This window comes from Sturnira hondurensis, unplaced genomic scaffold (genome assembly GCF_014824575.4).
Source record: "Sturnira hondurensis isolate 20B ecotype Veracruz unplaced genomic scaffold, ASM1482457v3 Scaffold0006413, whole genome shotgun sequence".
In the NCBI taxonomy this organism is placed as follows: Eukaryota; Metazoa; Chordata; class Mammalia; order Chiroptera; family Phyllostomidae; genus Sturnira; species Sturnira hondurensis.
In genome coordinates this window covers 13,614,763-13,633,377 of record NW_028079044.1, presented here as the reverse complement: position 1 = coordinate 13,633,377, position 18,615 = coordinate 13,614,763, and the positions used below count along the sequence as shown (strand labels likewise).

The 18,615-nt window shown below is 43.8% G+C and overlaps 1 protein-coding gene across 2 annotated transcripts in view; it reads right to left on the bottom strand.

Moving 5' to 3' along the window:
* Nucleotides 1-10,171: 10,171 nt before the first annotated feature.
* The window catches only part of AFTPH (aftiphilin), a 62,533-nt gene continuing 54,089 nt past the window's right edge, over nucleotides 10,172-18,615 (bottom strand). For both annotated transcript variants that reach the window (XM_037048036.1, XM_037048037.1), the window contains 2 exons: nucleotides 17,326-17,449; nucleotides 10,172-11,286 (listed from right to left, as the gene is read on the bottom strand). In XM_037048036.1, coding sequence (XP_036903931.1) covers nucleotides 11,142-11,286; nucleotides 17,326-17,449 — 269 coding nt within the window. In that variant the 3' untranslated portion in view covers nucleotides 10,172-11,141. The remainder of the gene's footprint in view (nucleotides 11,287-17,325; nucleotides 17,450-18,615) is intronic.

Here is an 18,615-nt window from a genome sequence, read left to right as displayed (position 1 = left end):
ACCCCAGAGAGCTCCCTCACCCCTTCTGCCATGTGAAGACACAGTGAGGAGACAGCTGTCTATGAATCAGGAGCAGGCTATCACCAGGGCCCAGCCAAAGCTGGCGCCTTGACCTTGACCTTTCCAGCCTCCACAACTGTGAGGAATAAATTTCTGTTGTTTATAAGCCACCCAGTCTGTGGTGTGTTTGTTAAAGCAGCTCGAAGGGATTAAGACCCCATTAGAAGAAATCTAGGGGACAGAAGGACAAGCCAAATGACACCAGGAGAAAACAAGAAAACGATCAGATAAATCCAGAACGTGGGACCTGCTACAAGACAGCTGGCCTGGTCTCCTCACAACAGCAACAACAAGATGGAAAATAAAAGGGTGGGCGACTCTTCCAGATTAAAAGGGACATACAACCCAATGGGACGCACATTCCGTGAACAGACCCTGATTTGAGCAGACAAGCTGTAAAGAACATTGTAGGGACATTTGGGGGATTTTAATAGATTGGGTTTCAAATGCTGGTATGAAATAATTGTTATTTTTCAGGTGTGATAACAGGATTAGTAGAAGAATATTCCTTAATTTGGATCTGATGTTGAGATGCATATGTGGGAGGGGCAGCATAATTTATGTGAGATTTTTCGGCAAAGTGAATATGTAAGTGCATAAAATCTAAACTACCCAAGGCTCAGGTGGTTCTGGGGAGGAGGATGAGTGCCCCAAGGGATACAGCTCACCCCTGGGCTCCTACACGCCCCAGATGCTGGATAAACTCGAGTGTGCACTGGCTGTGTGACTAGGAATGGAATGTGCACCAGCACCTGGCACACAGTAGGTGCTTAATTGAAGTTGAGGGATGAATGGATAGTCTCCGTGGGGTCCCTCTCTCAGGAGGGGCTCTGGCTGAGAGTCCTCTCCCAACACATTTAATCCCACCCACCCTTCAAGTCTACCACAGGACAATGAAAACAGGGGCCTGTCACTAGACGTGGGCAGAGTGAGAACAGTGCCCAGCTATTACGGAAGTTTCTGGGAGGGCCCTCTGAGGTTACTGGGGTGATCCAGGCACCGCTGCCCTCGCCCAGCCCCGAGGGCACCTCCTGGAGGCCCAGTGGCAGAGCTCAGTTACTTCTGCCGCCTCTTGGTTCAGGTCAAGAGTAGGCTGTTCATCATCACTTGATTGTGAGCAAGCTGGCCTGCTGGTCCCTAATCGTTTCCCTTAATTGGGCGCTGCATCTTTAGTTGCCTGTTCCCTAAAGTCTGCCAAGTTGGGTGAGGCCCACTGTAAGCACCCAATGAGAACTTGGTGATGATAACAACAACAACAACAACAATAATAATAAAGGCAGCTAACATGTATTGAGCAGTTAGTATTTCTAAGTGCCATCTAAGTGTTTAACACGAGCTTTCTCTTTAGTTCTCCTAAGAAGCCTGTTTTGTTTTTTTTTTTACTTTAATTCTGGTCCCCATTTTACAGACAGATTCACAATCGGGGGAGGCAGTACCAGGACTCAAACTCGGTTGCCTCGTTCCTGCTTATTTTCCTGGGGCTCTGGTCAGGCCAGGTCTGTGGCCCTGAAGGCTCAGGAGCCCTCTGTGCCAGCAAGTGCTTTGTGCCTGCTTGAGGACAGCTACCTGTCCTGGGGAAGCCAGGAGCCACCAGGGCACTAAAGCTGGGTAAGCCCTTTGTTTCCTACCAAGCTCTGTGATGAAACAATTATTTGAAACAAGAGCTCATGCCCGTTCTCTCACCATCCTTCAGAAGCACCCCGCAAGGCAATGATGACTCAGGCAGATTGACACATGTCATCTTGAATGGAAGTGCTGGGGCGGACCCTTCCCCCAGAGGTCAGCCCCATGGAAGTACAGACCACGGTGCAGACATGACCCTTCAGCTGGGAAAATGGCTTTCTTGTCAGTCATTAGGGAAAGGGCTTCCTGGAGGGGCCCCACTAGCATCTGAGCCAGGACAGACTGCCCTTTCTTGTCTTTGCTCCTCTCTCTACCGAGCTCCAGGTTGGTGGAGACTGACACTAGACAAATACCAGTTGTCGCCGGTGGGCTCTGCCCAGAGGTCCTACCCCTGAGCTCACCCTTTCAGCAGGTACCTGGGGACCAGAGCCCACGGGCTGCAGTCTGCCTCACAGATGTTAAGTTCCAGCCACAAAAAGAAAAAAAAACCCCAAAAACCATAGGGTTGGAAAGAAGAGTCCAGATTTCACTGAAAATAAAACTTTCCAGAGCTGCTGAGTAAGGATTTTGCTTTCCAAACATCTGAAACAGCAAACAGATTGTAAATTAAGCAGGAGTTACAAGATAGTAGCTGAAGGGAAACAGGCCTCCCTGGTTCTGGGTTCTAGCTGTTGCCGCACTGACAGGACCTAGGCAGCCAGGAAAGGTGACTAGTCCAGCGGTGGGGGGTGGGAAGAGGGGGCCGGGCTGCAATGGGGTGCCGCCAGGGCAAAAGTATTAGGTCACTGGGGAAAGAGTTCAGGCCTCTTCTTCAAGCCAAGAGAAAGCGGTTTGTTCTGACGGGAGGTGGAACTCTGGTCTGTGTCACACTGTTGAGCCAATGAATTAATGCTTTCCACCCAGGTCAAAGTTCTCGCTCCCAAGGCAACTCAGCAAAAATGAAGTGAAACAGAGGGCAATGACACTCAGATGGATGCTCCCCCTGGCCTCCGTCTGAGGACGGAGGAGGCCCATGGTCCTGGGGCCATACCTCTCTCCTTCCACTGAGTCAAAATACTGATTTCCGTGAAATGTCTCCAGCCAGCTGAGACTTGAATTTATAATGAGTGGGGGCTCATACTGTGGCAGTAACTCTGCTGGGTTCCTGAGGCCGCAATGGGGAGCCTGGGCCCAGAACCTCAAAGCTAGCAGCAGACCCTGCCCGGCCCCCAGCACCTCCGGCCCCAACACTCCAGTCCTGCTCTGGCTAACAGGAAAGGAGAAAGGGGCGGAGGAAATGGGATGTTGGAAGCTGATGACCGGGCAGGTTCCAGCAAGGAACGTGCCTTTAGGCATCCTTCCCAGGTCACTGAGTTTAATGACTATTGGTGTGACATCTTCTTTCAGGAATATCAGGCTTTGTCTGAGGGCCTATGAGTGGTTATCTGAGTCCCTCTGGGCCACACTCAGGCCTTGCTCAGGGACCGAGAGGCATGGCTGCTGATTTCCCACAGCCACCCGGGCGGGCAGCCCTGGGGAATGGTGGGGCGGGTCCAGGTTTGGGGGCCACCCATGGGGCTGCGTGCTCCCCAGGGATTTCCTGGTGGTGTGGGCTGCAGAGCGGTGCCCTGGGAGTGCTGACATCGCCCCACACTTAGCTCTCACTTGTTGGGGTTACAAAGCAGGGATTTAGACAAAAATAAACAAACCAAAACAAATAACTTTTGGCAAAATGGAAACCCCATGGGGTTGGTATTGGTGTTTGGGTTTGCTTCAGAGCTTGGAGAATTGAATTGTTGATGAACAGAATAGGGTATTTTGGGGGAAAAACTGAGATGGAATGAGAGGTGGGGCTCACACTATTTTCTGGCAAAGACAAAGCACAGATTCTGAAAGGATTGCTGTCCATTTCGCAGAAGGTGAAATGAGTGAGGAAGCAAACGCAGCGAAAGCTGGCCCGTGGCCGGGCTGTGCCAGGGCCTGGGGGCACACACCCGACCCAGACACGGTCCCCGCCTTAGCTGGGGGAGAAAAACTAGCAAATCGGGCACATGGAGCAAGGCTCACCACGTGAAGAGCGCTGATACTCTGGACACGTGTTCAGGCCCTGAGATCAGACAGACCTGAGTTTCAGACTCTTCGACTTCCTGTCTGAGTGACCCCAGGCGAGTCACATAACGCTGCCCATCTTGGTTTCCTCACTAGTAAACTAGAGATAAGTTTGGTTCGGGGGGCGGGGGGGGGGGGCGGTGCCCTACGGGTGAGTGGGAGGATTGAGAAGCTCAGGAGCGTTCTTAGTAACTGTAAACTAGGCTTATCCAGAGAGGGCTGCCCAGCACTCTGTGAGGCTGGAGAGCTGGCTCCGTCTGAGGGGGTTCTGGTGGGACCACAGAAAGTGACATCGGCTGGATGGTGAGAGAAGAAGCTTTTCTGGGAGGGAGGGTAGTCTGGGCCACCCCCCAGGGCCATTTGGTAATGGCAAGGAGCTGGCCATCCAGGGAGGAGCTCAGGGCCCAGAGAGCACAAAGATCCCAGCTGCACTGTGACATGCTAAGGTGTTAGGACCTTACCCAGAAGGCAAGGCAGTTACTGTGAAGGATGTTTAACAGAAAAAGAGGACTCTGTCATCATAGTGGACGATGAGACAGGCAGGGAGGCAAGCTGGGGGAAGGTGAGTGTGGAGGCTGTTTCAGGAATCAATTAAGAGACTATAGAACCCGAAGAGGGAGGAGATGGGTATTTAGGAAGATAACTGATGGGACCCCAGACCATAGGATTAGGGGTGAGGAAGGGGAGCAGGCCAAGAGCAAGTTTGGAGTTCGGGCAGTTCGTGGAGATGAGGGTCAATCCAGGCCAGGGGGTACAGCAGGGATGCAGGCAGAGGTGGGGGACAGGAGACAGCAGGCCCTGGTGGTGCCCTTCAGTTCGGAGCCTGTGGGACGTCTGGGTGGGGATGGCCAGGGGGCTGTCAGAATCATGGTGCAGAGCTCAGGGGAGGGGTGGGAGTGGGGTGCTCCACCAAGAACAGTTATTATCTGTTTTGATTGAGGAGGCCGTACAGGGAATATTACGTAGCAGATCAGAACAGCTCTTTTCTGGGGTAGACACAGCACTGATGTCACAAGATCTCATTCTTGCTCCTTGACCCTTGTGATCTTTTATAACCCCAGTCGCTGACCCTCAGGAGAGACAGTGACCCAGGAGAGAAGCATGAATGCGCTTAGGTTGACGGTGGGAGCTGAAGGGGCTGCAGTCACGGCTTACAGTGCTTTTCAGGGCACAGATGAGGTGACTATTGTTTTAGTCCCTACACCCTGGCTTTGGCAAACTAAAGGAAGGGAGATTTTGAACGAGGTCAATTAAAAGTAAAATGAAGTACATGACGTGATACACCATGCTGTCTTCCGAGTTAGTCCAGGCTGAAGAAAATAAGCTAGCGTGGTAGATAGCTTAAGCATAAGAGCTGTGTTATGGGCAACTCGAGTGTTCTGGAGGCCGGCCTGGCTTCTTGACGACTGTCGGGAGGACAGCCATACTCTCCTGCCTTCAGCCTTCGTGCGCATCAGCAAGCGCTGCAATACTGACCGGGGTGAACGGCGGCCCAAAGCTATTGACTGAGCACTCACCCTCTGTCCGCGACTCTGTGGGGTACCCTCATTTGGCCTCCCACCTTCAGTAGATGTTATTTTTAGATTCTACTGATTTTACCCCCTTTATGCTTCACTTGGAGCACGGGCTCCCAGAGATTTTCTAGCCGAGTGAGGTGTTGGAAATCCTCTGTAGGAATGCTCAGCGTGACTGAATCGGCAAGTCTGCGCCTGTTTCGAGGAGTCGTGTGCAGGTTGGAGAACTGCAGTGGTCTCCGTGTTGAGAAGCCACACTGTGAGTCTTCCCCAGGAGGGGAGCTGTGGAGCTGTGCTGGTCAACATCTGCATGGTTTGGATGATGGGGGCAGTTTTTGGACCCGTAGATGACAAAGTTGAGGGAGGAGAGAGACTGTATACTAGGTGATACAATTAGACTCGATGAGCCCTGACTGGTGTGGCTGAGTGTGTTGGGCGTTGTCCCGTGAAGCGGAGGGTCTCTTTGAACAGGGCACGTGGCCGGGCTGTGGGTTCGGTCCCCGGTCAGGGCACATACAAGAGGTAACCGATCGATGTTTCTCTCCCCCTCTTTCTTTCTCGCTTCTCTTCTCTCTAAAAGTAAGTAAACAAAATGTTAGCAAAAAAGATTTGATGAGAAAGGCTGAAACAATCATCTAAAGCTAACCAAATAAAGTTGAAAAAGGATCAATGTAGAACTCTTTTATATTTTTAAAATATTTTTTTCAATTACAGTTTAAATTCAGTTATTTTGTATTAGTGTCAGGTGTGTAACACAGTGGTGAGAGAACCATGTATGGAGTGTTCTCCCCGATATTTCTAGTACCGCCTGACACCATACATTCTCATAATATTATTGACTGTCTTCCCTACGCTGTCCTTCACGTTGCCGAGGCTGTTTTGGAACTGCCAATCTGTACTTTCCAATCCCTTCACTTTTTTCACCCGGCCCCACTCCCATCTGGCAACCATCAGTCTTAGAATTGTTTTTAGATCTAAAAATTCAATGACAAAAGTAGGTAACAAAGAAAATCTGGCTTGATGGCAGTTACAGGGAAATGCTATTTAGACAGTGAATTGAAGAGAAAACATTGTTACTGTACGTAGTAATGCCACTTTAGGCTACATTTAGAAGAAGAGTCGTAAATAAAATAAACATGAGCCCCATGTCCGCGATGAGGTGACCTCTGGTCCAGTCTGGAGAGCACACTTAGTGGGGCTTTGGCAAAGGGGAGCAGCGTCCAGAGAAGTATGATGCACGCGGGAAAGGCCTGACGATCATGTCGTCATGGGAGACCTGGTGGAAGTAGGAGACTGGGAACATGGTAATGGCCTTCAGGTATTTATGGAGAAGGGATTTGGTTTATCTCATAAAACTTGGAGGGGATAACTTGAACCAATAGCAGGTTATGAGGAAGCAGTTTCCCATTAAGCAGAAGCCCTAATAATCAGTGCTGGTTGGGGGCAGCCTTGAGAGATTCTGAGCCCATGTGAGGTCCCTAAAAACGTTCAGGCAAAGGCTGAGCTGGCCACCTATTCTGAGGGGAGACGCAGAAAGGAGTAAATGAAAGGCCGAGAATCAGGAAAACTGGATTCAGGTCCTGCCTCTGGTTTTAGATGAGTAATGTTTTGCAAGTCAATTTCCTTGTCTAGGCTTCTCTCTTTCCAGCTCTAAGAATCTTATCATGATTGGCTTTGAACTTTTGGTGCACTGGAACGAACTGTTTTATCGAATGAAATCTTCTGCAGTCCTGTCTCCCTGCAACATGTAAGCCCAGTGTTCCTGCTGGACCCTCTGTCACTGCACGGCGGAGCCTTTCTGGACCCAGAAGCGGGGCTCCTGGGAGTGGTTCGCAAGGCACTGGACCAGCCAATCCTCCATCCTGCCCTCAGTGTTCAATTCTGTACACTCAACGCCCTCATTTACAGGAGGTACAGGAGACTTTAAAAAGGGATTTATCCAAGGCGCTATAGCTGGCTAGTGGCAGTTGCATTTGGGTTAGACAACTCCAAGTCTAACCCAGTGCCTCTTCCTCCCCACCAGGCTGCTCCCTGCTTCCCACCCATGGTCTGTGTTAGCATTTGTTCCCCCTAAGGTCCCAGTTCTGCCCTCTATAAATCCCCCCGCCTCCCTTGGAAAAGCCCCAGCAACACAAGAGGTCTGGCCCGCAGCATTGTTGTAATTTGAGACTGTGCTCCAGAATTCATTTCTCTCTGTGTTCCTTCAGCTCAGTGAGATGCTGCTGCGTGTATGGGCAGAGAAGTCAAAACTAGGTGTGGCCCGGACTTCGGTTGTCCTGTCTCTGTTCTCTCCTTGCCTTTACTGCCAGACTCCTTTTTGAAGCGCCACCCAGAATAAATGTATGCCCCAGGCTCTTTTGCAGTTGCAACTAAATTCTGGCCAATAGAATGTAATTGGACACAATGTGTATACTTCATGAAAGTGTTCTTAATGGGAGGGAGAATCCTCTTCTTCTACCACTAAGAATGTAGGCATGGCAGTTGTACCCTCAACAGCCACCTGGGACCCTAGGGTGCAAACTGTGTGTGGGGACAGCAGAACAATATGCAGTAACGGCTTCAGTCTCTGATGGCCTTGTGAAGACTTTATCAGCCCCAGGCAGGTTCCTCCTGTTTTATAGGCAACAGAAATACGTTTCTTTTCTTTGAACCACCATTACCACTTCTATCAACTCTGTCATTGATTGTAAGGCAGCATTTTACACATCACTAAAAAAAACCCACAAAAAACAAAAAAATCCACTGCCAAATAAATGGGTACCCTATCCCATCGTAGGATCCATTGCAATTTGAGTTCAACTGTGACAGAAGTGTGAGTCTTATTACATGAAATTCAGTATTTGGGGTTTTTGTTACAGCTAAGTCTAATCCTGATCCAAGAAACAGGAGGAAATGAAAAGATGACAAGTTCTAAATAAAGAACACGATAATCATGTAGAGGGAAGAACAAGTTTCTATATAAAAGAATGACTCATGAAAACAGTAGTGACACATGACTCAACCTAGGAAAGTTTCTCCTACACCTCCCAGGCTGGCTGGGGTTAACTGCGGACCCACGTATGGCTATTTGGATGTGGCCATCCAGTGAGACGGGACGCCAGGCAATGAGTAAGCCGGTTTTAAGATGTCAGGGACACAGAGCTGGTTGCTAAACCAGTCTCCACTGTGTAACTTGGCAGTTAGGGTTGCTGACTCTTTGGTTTGTTCTCCCCAGTTCTGCAGGGTTCTCCTGGTTGACTTTGAGAAAAACATGGGAAGCTGATGACCAAGGCAATCCTGCTTCTGACAGTCTCTCCCTCGGCTGAGATCGCAGGATGCAAAGGCTCTTCCTGCAACAGCCATTACTACTGCTTTCTGGGGAGATTTGTGCCCTGGTCAGGTGCAAAAAAAAAAAAAAAAAGCTGAGCACTTTTGGTCAAGATGAGAGCCCTGACTTTCAGCTATGGTAATCCAATATTAATGCACTTGTTGTGACTAAAACATCCAAGAATAATATGAAGGGAAATCTGGCTTATCAAAACCTGGTCGTAAAATGAAACATCCATTCTGTAAATTGGAAAGCAGGGTAACTTTCATGAAGAAGGCCCACGTGACTGTTTTAACATAATAGTACATTAACTTACTATTTTCAGTGCTCCTTTCTATGAATGTTTCTTAAATTTAGCAGAATTTCTGAGGCCTTCATAGATTTTTGCTATCATTTCTTGACTATCTACTCATGTGACAAGTGTTTTACCTTTATTATTTAATAGATCAACTCCACAGGTCATTAGTATCATTCTCATTTTAAAAGCAAATATAATTAAGGCTCAGAGAAGTTGATTAACTTCCTCATGGTCACACAGCTAATAAAGGAGATCTAAACTTAAGTAATGAAGGCTGCCATTACAATTTAGTGGTAAGGTACCATTAGGAGCCACCCTTTAAGCTTCCACCGCTGACACATACAAAGTTCTGCTGAGAATAATTTGACCCTTCCATTCAGGTGACCGGGCACTAAAGCCTTGTGGACTATTGGGAAGCCTTTTCAAAACACAAAAACAAGTTGGGGAGATGACACAGATGGACTGGAAAGCATGGTCACTTCAGGCCACAGGCAAGTCACACTGAGGTGACTGTCCTAACAGCCTGTGCGAATATCACCCGGTGACACAGGAGTCTCGGTCAGTGAAGGAGGTGTGGCAGCCCCCACCGGGGCATTCCCGCAGCTGATACCAGGTGTTGGGTTTTTGGGCTGACGGCCCATTTCCAATGAAATACATCATGTGATTTTTGGGCAAAGCAATATTTAATGTTTTAAAATTACTTTTTAGAAATTTTCTTCTCACCTTAATTTCATGTATATATTTTCTTGGAAATAAAAATACTCCCTACATATCCCTATTTAACCTTGCCAATTCTGATGAAGGTACATTATAATGAATCATGGGAATTTCTTCTATGATCTCATGTTCTACATAAACGCAGCTCAGCTACTAAAAGGACTGATCCTTTTTTTAAAAAAGATCTTATTTATTTATTTATCTTTAGAGGGGAAGGAGAGAGGGAGAGAAACATCAATGTATGGTTGCCTTTTGTGCGTCCCCTGCTGGGAACTGGCCTGCAAGGAACTGGCCTGTAACCCAGGCATGTGCCCTCCCTGGGACCCGAACCGCGATCCTCTGGTTCGCAGGCTTGCATTCAATCCACTGAGCTACACCAGCCGGGGTCAAGACTGATCCGATTCTTATGGACCAGATTCGAATTCTTCCTAGTTTCAACAAAGTGGAAGCCCTATCAAAATAATTTCCTCTGGGTTGAAATACATTAAAACGGAATAAAACTTAACACCCAAACTTACTACATTTTCCCAAATACCAAAGTACAATGACACCAGGCTAAATTTCTTTTAAATTATTTTATTTTTGTGTAAGCTAAAAGGAAATTTACACACTGAAATCTCAAAAGACCTTGGGCATGCACGTTACCCTTGTTCTTCTACATCTCTCTTTTTTCCATAGGAATTTCCCCAAACATTTAAAACCCATAGTTTGTACTGTATATACAGCCTGAACCATAGCAATCTATGATTATGTCATTTTACACTGTGCAAAATCCTCAAAAAATAGTGGTATGACAGAACAAAAAATCAGTAACAAGTAAATTTCATGGTAAGACATTCATATAATTTGGTCCTTCTCCAAACCAAACTGATTTAAAACAGACAAAATCCCTTTAAACCCCTCCAATCAAGTTCTGACAATGATCCACACCCTAAAACAAAGGAACAATTGATGAAATGCCTTGCAAAAGGTCGAACAGCAATACGCCAGATTGAAAAGATTAAAAAAGAGCACAAAAATGCTAACAAAAGCCAGGTCTGAAACAAACCCACCACACACAAAATTTTAAAAAGTATTTAACAATGAGTTTGGAGCTTATTATGATAGCAAAGGTAATTCGACATATGATATGAAAAATCAATAGGACATTCAATGCAATCTGAAAAGACTGAAGGGGATTTCACAGACAGCGGAGATTTAAGTTTTTAATTTTCTTTTTTTTTATTTCAAAAGTTTTGTAAGAAGGACACCACCAGTGTATTTCACAAAGACATAAATGTATACACCCCAGCAACACAAAAAGAATAAATCTTCAAAAATGTTCACCCCCGATTATTTACATTTTTTCTAATATAAATTTAGGACTTCGGTATGTAAATAAATATACATTACTATGTATACCTTTCTAGTGTGGCTTACCAACAAATCAGCTGAATTGAAATTTATTTTTTAATTACAGCAGGTATGCTTTTGATGGCAGGGAAGGGATGGAGGGGAGGAAAAGCAATTGGAACTGTCTACTTCCTCTCAGTTATCAGTCTGCTTTCTCCTGGGAGCTTGCGGAAGGTGTTAACGTGGCTGGGAACATCAACACCTTGGCATGCATGAACGTTAGGTCAGGAAGGCTAGCGATCACCTTGATGGCTTCCTCACTGAGGTGCTCTTCTCTTTTCGGCTTCCTATTGACAAATGAAAAAGGAAGAGTGTGTTAATGCAACTTTGCTGCAGATCAAATGGGACAAAGTCCACTCTCAGGGTGGCCAGTTCGCAACCTATGGAGACTTGGTGTCTTTCTCTCTGCCAGCTCCTGAACCTTGTAATACTCTGGTGTCCTGTGCTTCCTAAGTCAGACGCCACATCTCTCATGGGCACATGTGCCCGACATATGATGCCCGCTATAGCTGGTATGTAGAGATACTCACATGCACCCGTATGCAGCTTGCAGCTTCACTTCTAAGGCTAGGGGCATCTACCCAGGTATACTTTTAAAATCTCACTAAGCAGAAATATAATTCAGAAGCCCTAATAACACTCCACCCAACTGGACTTCCCCTTACTCCCAGTGAAACTACCAAAATTACCTCAACATAAAACGAAGTATGTCTGGCACAAGACCTTGTAAGTCATTTTAACCTCAGGCGCTCCCCCGCCCCCCACAATGGGGAATTCCAGGAGTGAAAGCTCTCAGCTCAAAAACACCCATCTCAGCCCCACTGGGATGCAGACAGCTGGTTCCAAAGTGGCACCACTGGGCCGCCGCTGATGCTGAGGATGCACACAGGCAGGAGGGTCTTGGGAAGAGGGGAAATCTTGAAATCCCGTGGGTTCTCTAGATGAAGTTGGTTTTACTACGATGGCCCCAGGTATTAGAAGTGAGCGGTTTGGTGTCTAGCACAGGTTCAAAGAACCCTGGTGACCCACATATTCCCAGCAGGCGAGCCACAGGAAATGCCAACAGGGCGACAAATATGGCTCAAATTGAGCATATGATTGTAATCCGACATTTCTTTTTTCCAGGAGGTTAAATATATTGAAAGAACTAGTTGTAGTGATAAAAATACTAACTTTAGACCAAAGTTCAGTTAAAATAATTGACTCTAGAGAGCCTGATCTCTTTTATGATAAAGGACAGTTGGTACTCTGTTAGGTGTGACACAGGTTACTCCCACCACCTAAACACTTTCTTTGTTCTGGGGATGACTAGCAGAAAGCCAGGAGATAATGCAAGAAAAATAGATGCAGGCACTTCTTTATACCTAGGCTCTTCTGCTACTACTTTTAAGTTCAAGCTGAAATCAAAAGATTTTATAGAATGATTGAAAAATCAAACATCAGACTTTTAGGGCCAGCGTTCTTCAGTGGGCCTGGGTCCGCTCTCGGCACAGTGAAACCATCAGCACGCCAACCAATAATGAACTCACTGGTAGAGTTTTTCCACAGAATGGAATAGCACTCATTTTTTTTCTGACTAAATCTACATTTGATTATACTTAAATGGTGGCTGTTTGATGGGAAATTGGATGTCTGCATCATCCTAAAGTAAAACCATACAGTTTACTTTTTAGTCTCAAAGTGACAAACACATAAAATGGAAAATGTGAGCCTCTCACCAATGGCTAATCTTAGCATCACTGACCATGAAGTCAACCAGACGTGATGTGTCTTCCGATGTGATGCAACACCTGTGATGGATTCTATTCTAGCCCAAACGGTTTACCTGACCTTATCAAACCTTTAGGTACACTATCCAGTTTAAAGGAAATAAGGGGGAATAGAGAAATACATTAAGTACTACTTGAAGGAAGCAAACCGGAAAATCCAGAGGTTGGGACATTCTTCAGCATAACAGGAATGATCTTTTTTAATAAGCTAGTGTTATAAAACTGAAAACCAAAAGGTTTCAAGGGCAGATATGCTAGGTTAAAAGGGGCTTAAGAGCCCTAATGGCCAGGTACAACAGTGTCAGACTGAACACTGGTTTGGACAAAGCAGAGAGAAAGGACACTACCAGGGAAATCTGAATCCAGCCTGTGGATGAGATGAGATGCAAGTTTGCTGAAACTGACAGAGGGAGATCACCAGTTGCAAGGACAGTTTCAGTGTGGACTATGAAATCTCATTTTTGGTTAAAGTAATACACAGACATGTGTATTTGCATAGAAAAAAGCTGAAAGACTATGCAGTAGTAAGTTATTTTTGTTGGCTTGTATTTTCTAACTTTCTACAATATATATTATTACTGTTTTTGCAATGCTAAGAGGTTGTTAAAAACAGTAACAACACTGTACCTAAATGGACTTCACTTGTGGAGAACAGCTGGGGTACGGGAGAGGAAGGGACTCCTACCCGAGGAACGGCTGGTAAAGACCACTCGAGGTGGTCTGCTTCATTTCGGAGGCACTACTTGGAGGCAATACAAAACTGTGTTTAAAAATAAGAAAAATGCTTTCTTTGTGCATTTATCTATAGTCACTATGTACTGATGTGATCTAGTTTTCTTAAAATACAAGAAAAGAATATGAAAATAAGTTATATCATGACCTTTTCTCAAAGTCAAAGGCAGTGACCTAATTTTGATGTATATTCTCTCAAGATTTATCCTTTTTGTCAAAGGAATACAATTAAGGGTCTATAAATAAACCATACATTTATGGTAAAATTATTTTCAATAAGGGTGCCAAGACCCTTCTGGGGTGGGGGGGGGCAGTCTTAGCTGGACAGCCCCATGCAAAAGAACAAAGTTGGATCCCTATCTCACACCACATTAAAAAATTAACTCAAAATGGATCAAAAGCCTAAACCTGAGAGTTGAAACTATAAAACTCTTGAAAGAAAACCTAGGTGTAAATGTTCATGACCCTGAAGTAGGCATTAAGTTCTTAAGATATGACATCTAAAGCACAAGCAAGGAAAGGAAAATAGAAACTTCTGCTCTTTCTCTTCACCGAGGCGACAAGCAGCCTCCCCAGCAGACGCAAGACGCCGATCTCTGTCAAGGCCCTGACCGTCAAGACCACCACCCTCATGTCAGAGGCCAGTGGCACCACTGAGAATGTTAAAACTGAAATCCAAGAAAGGAGGGCATCCCACCCGACCAGCAGTGTCTGATTTTTGCGGGCAAACAGCTGGAGGACGCCGCACTCTCTCAGACTACAACATTCGAAGAGTCCACCCTGAACTTGGTGCTTTGTCTGCGGGGTGGCATCATCAAGCCCTCCCCCGCTAGTTCACTCGGAAGCACAACTGCAACCAGACGATCTGTCACAAGTGTTCTGCCGACCTGCCTTCCCTGTGCTGACAACTGCTGCAAGAAGCGCGGCCACGCGAACAACAGAATAGGAAGCCCATTACTGGTTGCCAGGGGCTGGGAAAGTGGCAGGTAGGGAGTGACTGCTAGTGAGTATCAGTTTCCTTTTAGGACTGAAAAGATGTTCTGGAATCAGTCAGTCATGATGGCTGTGCAACCTCATGAACTTACTAAAAACCACTGACTTGTGCATTAGAGAAGGGTGGATTTTATCTCAGTTAAAGGGTAAAAAAAATAGATGTATCTCTTTGGACAACCACTCCTTTGGCTTGTATAAACTTACTTACAGGTCTGTGGCTATTAACTAGCTGGCCACCCACTGATTAAAATGAGGAAGTATTTTTTTTTCTGTATTAGAAGAGGTAAGCAAGAAGATGAAACTATTTTAAAACTAAAATCTTCCATTTCTTTAAAAAATAAGAAGTCACTCTCACAGCCCATTTACAGAAAGAGAAGAGCACATGTACTTTCTCTCACACGTGCAAAAGCACTTAGAAGAGTATGGGGCCTTGTTTGTTACATGTCAAATTTCCTCTACCTAGACCACTGTTTCTGAACCTTTTCTTACTTTACAGTCCCTCAGGGCTCTTCTACTCTGTCTTCTATGCACTGTCAAGAGCCAAGAAGATTTTGCTGAGCTTTACACTCCATAGTTTACTTAAAAGCTAAACAAACAAACAAACAAACAAAAAACCCAGAAGGAAAACAACAGAGACATTTAAAACGCTTCTAAAGCTGTATCTGCCACCCCTTTTCTCTTCCCTGCACAACTGAGAAGCACTTACAGGGACATTTTATAGTATTGCATTCTAATTGTAAGACTTGTAAATATTTGCACTTCTTATCATTTTCAAACAATTAGAAAATTCCCCCAAATAGAGAATATAAAGTCGGTAACTTATTTTCTTTTCAATTTATTGTATTTTAAATATAGAGCTGAAGCCCTGGCTGGGTAGCTCAATTGGTTAGAGCATCATCCTGATACACCAAGGTTGTGGGTTTGATCCCTGGTTGGGGCAAATACAAGAATGAATCAATGAATGTGTATACAAGTGGAACAACAAATTGATGTCTCTTTCTCTGTCTAAAATTAATCAGTCAAAAAAAGTTCCTTCTATAAATGTAGAGCTGAACAGGTAGCAGAGAGTAATCCAACGAGCTTCAACAAGGGTGGTGGCTAGGATACATGCTATGCGTTAGTTCATTCCATAACAGCACAGAGTAAGAGAAAAATGAAAATATCTTCTTGAATTTCTTGAAGTGACAGAGGAGTTGGAGAAGTTCCCCAGTGTACATACATTACAGCATGTTTCAAGGATGAATCAAAAAGTTAGGAGAGCAAGTTAACAATGTGGTGTAGAGCTCCTCCTAATGGTGCAAAGAATGAATTCTCATCATTGGGACTTCCAAAACTAACTTGTTCCTTTTCAGTGAGACTGGAAAGGAAAAAAGGTAAGGAAAACAGTATGATTGTTCCTACAAAAGACTGCACTAAAAATAACAGGGTAAAGCCCATACAACAGATATTCCAGGGTTTTTTAAAGTTAAACATACATTTAGCTTTTGGTTAACATACACAGGAAAAAATGGGTAAGAAAACTGTATGAGAAGATTTCAATTTGAAAATATTATTTATTTGGGAATAAAAAAATTAGAAAGCAAACAAAACACCCACAATGGCTTCACTTACAAGTAGGTTCACTTAATAATAGACGTTAGCAGTGCCAAGTAGCATTACATCAAAGGAATAGGGGTAATGAGAACAATGGAGAGAATCTGGACAAATAAGCACATGCATGCTACAAATCCATCTCAGGGAAAGTTAAGGGTATCCATAATTATAATTATAAAACAAATAATAATGGCTTTTATAATTATAAATATTAATAGCATTAACAATAATAAATATTTGTTGAATGGACATTCAAACATTTTAAAATGCAGATGTATCACAGTCTTGGGACAGCCGAGATGCTATGCCAATCAATACTTGCTCTTGCAGTAATCTGGCTCACAATGATTAGCTCTTACTAGGAACTGGCTTATTTTTATGGCTAACATGCCAAAACAATGGCTTATTCTAGAGCTTGACTATGTAAAATTAAAGGTCCTGAACCCTAAACACAAGGCCCAAGTGACATTCCTTGTATCTGGTTCTGACACTGAGACAACTGCTTTTCTTTCTTTCTTTCTTTTTTTTAAAGATTTTATTTATTTATCTTTGGAGGGGAAGGGAAGGAGAGAGGGAGACAAATATCAATGTATAGTCGCCTCTCATGCATCCCCTGCTGGGAACTGGCCTGCAACCCAGGCATGTGTTCTGACCGGGAATTGAACCGTAATCCTTTGGTTCACAGGCCCACGCTCAATCCACTGAGCCACACCGGCTAGGGCAGACAACTGCTTTTCTAAAGGCATGCCCTGAAGGGGCTCCCAGAAACCTTGATGAAGCAATGAGAGATGCTGCACATCAGCAAAAATTCAGAAAAAAAAAGTAGTGGCCATCACCCTATCTTAACCTGGAAGTAAAAAGATTAGCCTTGTTGACTCTGGGAGTGTGAGGCTGGGTTCCTTCCCAAAGGCCTCAGTAAGTTATGAAGGGAAAGAGGGGATGTTTCTACAGTGGCTTTATGATCTCAGTACTTAGAATTAATAACCAGAATTCTTCTCTACAAAGTTGGAGGCGGGGGAAGAAAAAAACACATGTGTTAGCCCTTGCTAGTCAGTCTCTTATGAAATAGTCTGCTCTAATAATATCTCATAATTAAACATTTGATACTATTTTCTGAAATTAGGCATTAAACCAGTTTTAATACAATACAGTGAAATACTGCAAACTTATTTGCTTTCACATTTGGGCTGTTTCAACACAGAAGTCAAAGTCAGGTTATAATAATCACTAACTGTTTACCTGGTAGATGTGCTTGTCTTCTCTACTGTGGACATGAGTCTCGCAAATGCATCAGTCACTTTGAGGCTTGAGGTGGAGAGTTCCAGTTTAGAAGTTGTTAACTCATACAACTCTGGATCCACACCTTATAGTATAAAATGATAGTCAGTGGTGGCGAGCTGCAATGGGTCACTCAATTAGCCACAATCCAAGATGCAAAAGGCAATTATTCTGTAAACATCTGAGTCTTTTACAAGCATAACACATCTTTAATACACTGTGCCATTGTATTTATTTTTTAAATTACAAATTCCACTTTTGAGTCTTTATAAAATAGAAAAATACTTTCAAAATTCCTCTTTGGTATAAATATAATCTTTATCTAACATAGTATCACCCAACACTTCTGAAAATTCTATCTGCTATAGAAAACTCTCTCAATTTTGGATTGGTTTGAAATATGAAAGCTAACGTCTTATCAATAGAATGCACATGATTTGTTATACAACAGGAGGCCTCAATTTTTAAGTTGATTGATTAACCTCATTTTTTGAACCTCCTTCTCCTCCTACCTTCTTGACCACTTTCCTGCATTATTTTCTTCCACACCAAAAGATTTGGAAACTAATATCAAGTTCCAAATACGATAAATGATTTGGTTAGTTTAAATATTCTGACAATTTGAGGGCATAAAATATTACTCAAAACATCAAATTATTACTAAAGATAAATTATATACCATGTTGTTCTTTCTAAGATGTGGGAGGGTATAATATTTTCAGAAAAAGTAAAAAATAACTGCCTCTGGATAAAATAAAATTGTCTGAAGAGTTAATTATATTTCTATAGTCTTATATCTAACTCCAGTAGCTAATAGTTCAAATATCTTGTTAAACAAATTCAAAATAAAATTATGTTAGGGGATAAAATTTATTGTAAAAGTCTACAAAAATCCTCTCCTTATGTGAATTTAGTAAACTATACATATGTATTTTTATATTGCTTGAATATAGATTTATATTAAATATGACTATGAGAACAATGAAAACAATTAAGTATTTCAACTCAAGCTAAACTTGAGATAATAAAGATAATCAGATTAAAAAAGTTTTTAATTGTACAGTCTTCTTGGTCCCAGCAAATTACTTGAGAGAAAAAGTTCCATAGTTTCAGGGTATACTTTAAAAAATTTCTTATAGCTTCATCAATCTTATTGTTTCTAAAAAAGCCCTGATGATCAGCTGATAAAATATAAACGCACATATTACTATCAACAAGTGTTTTCCTTTTAGTATATTTCAAGATTAAGAA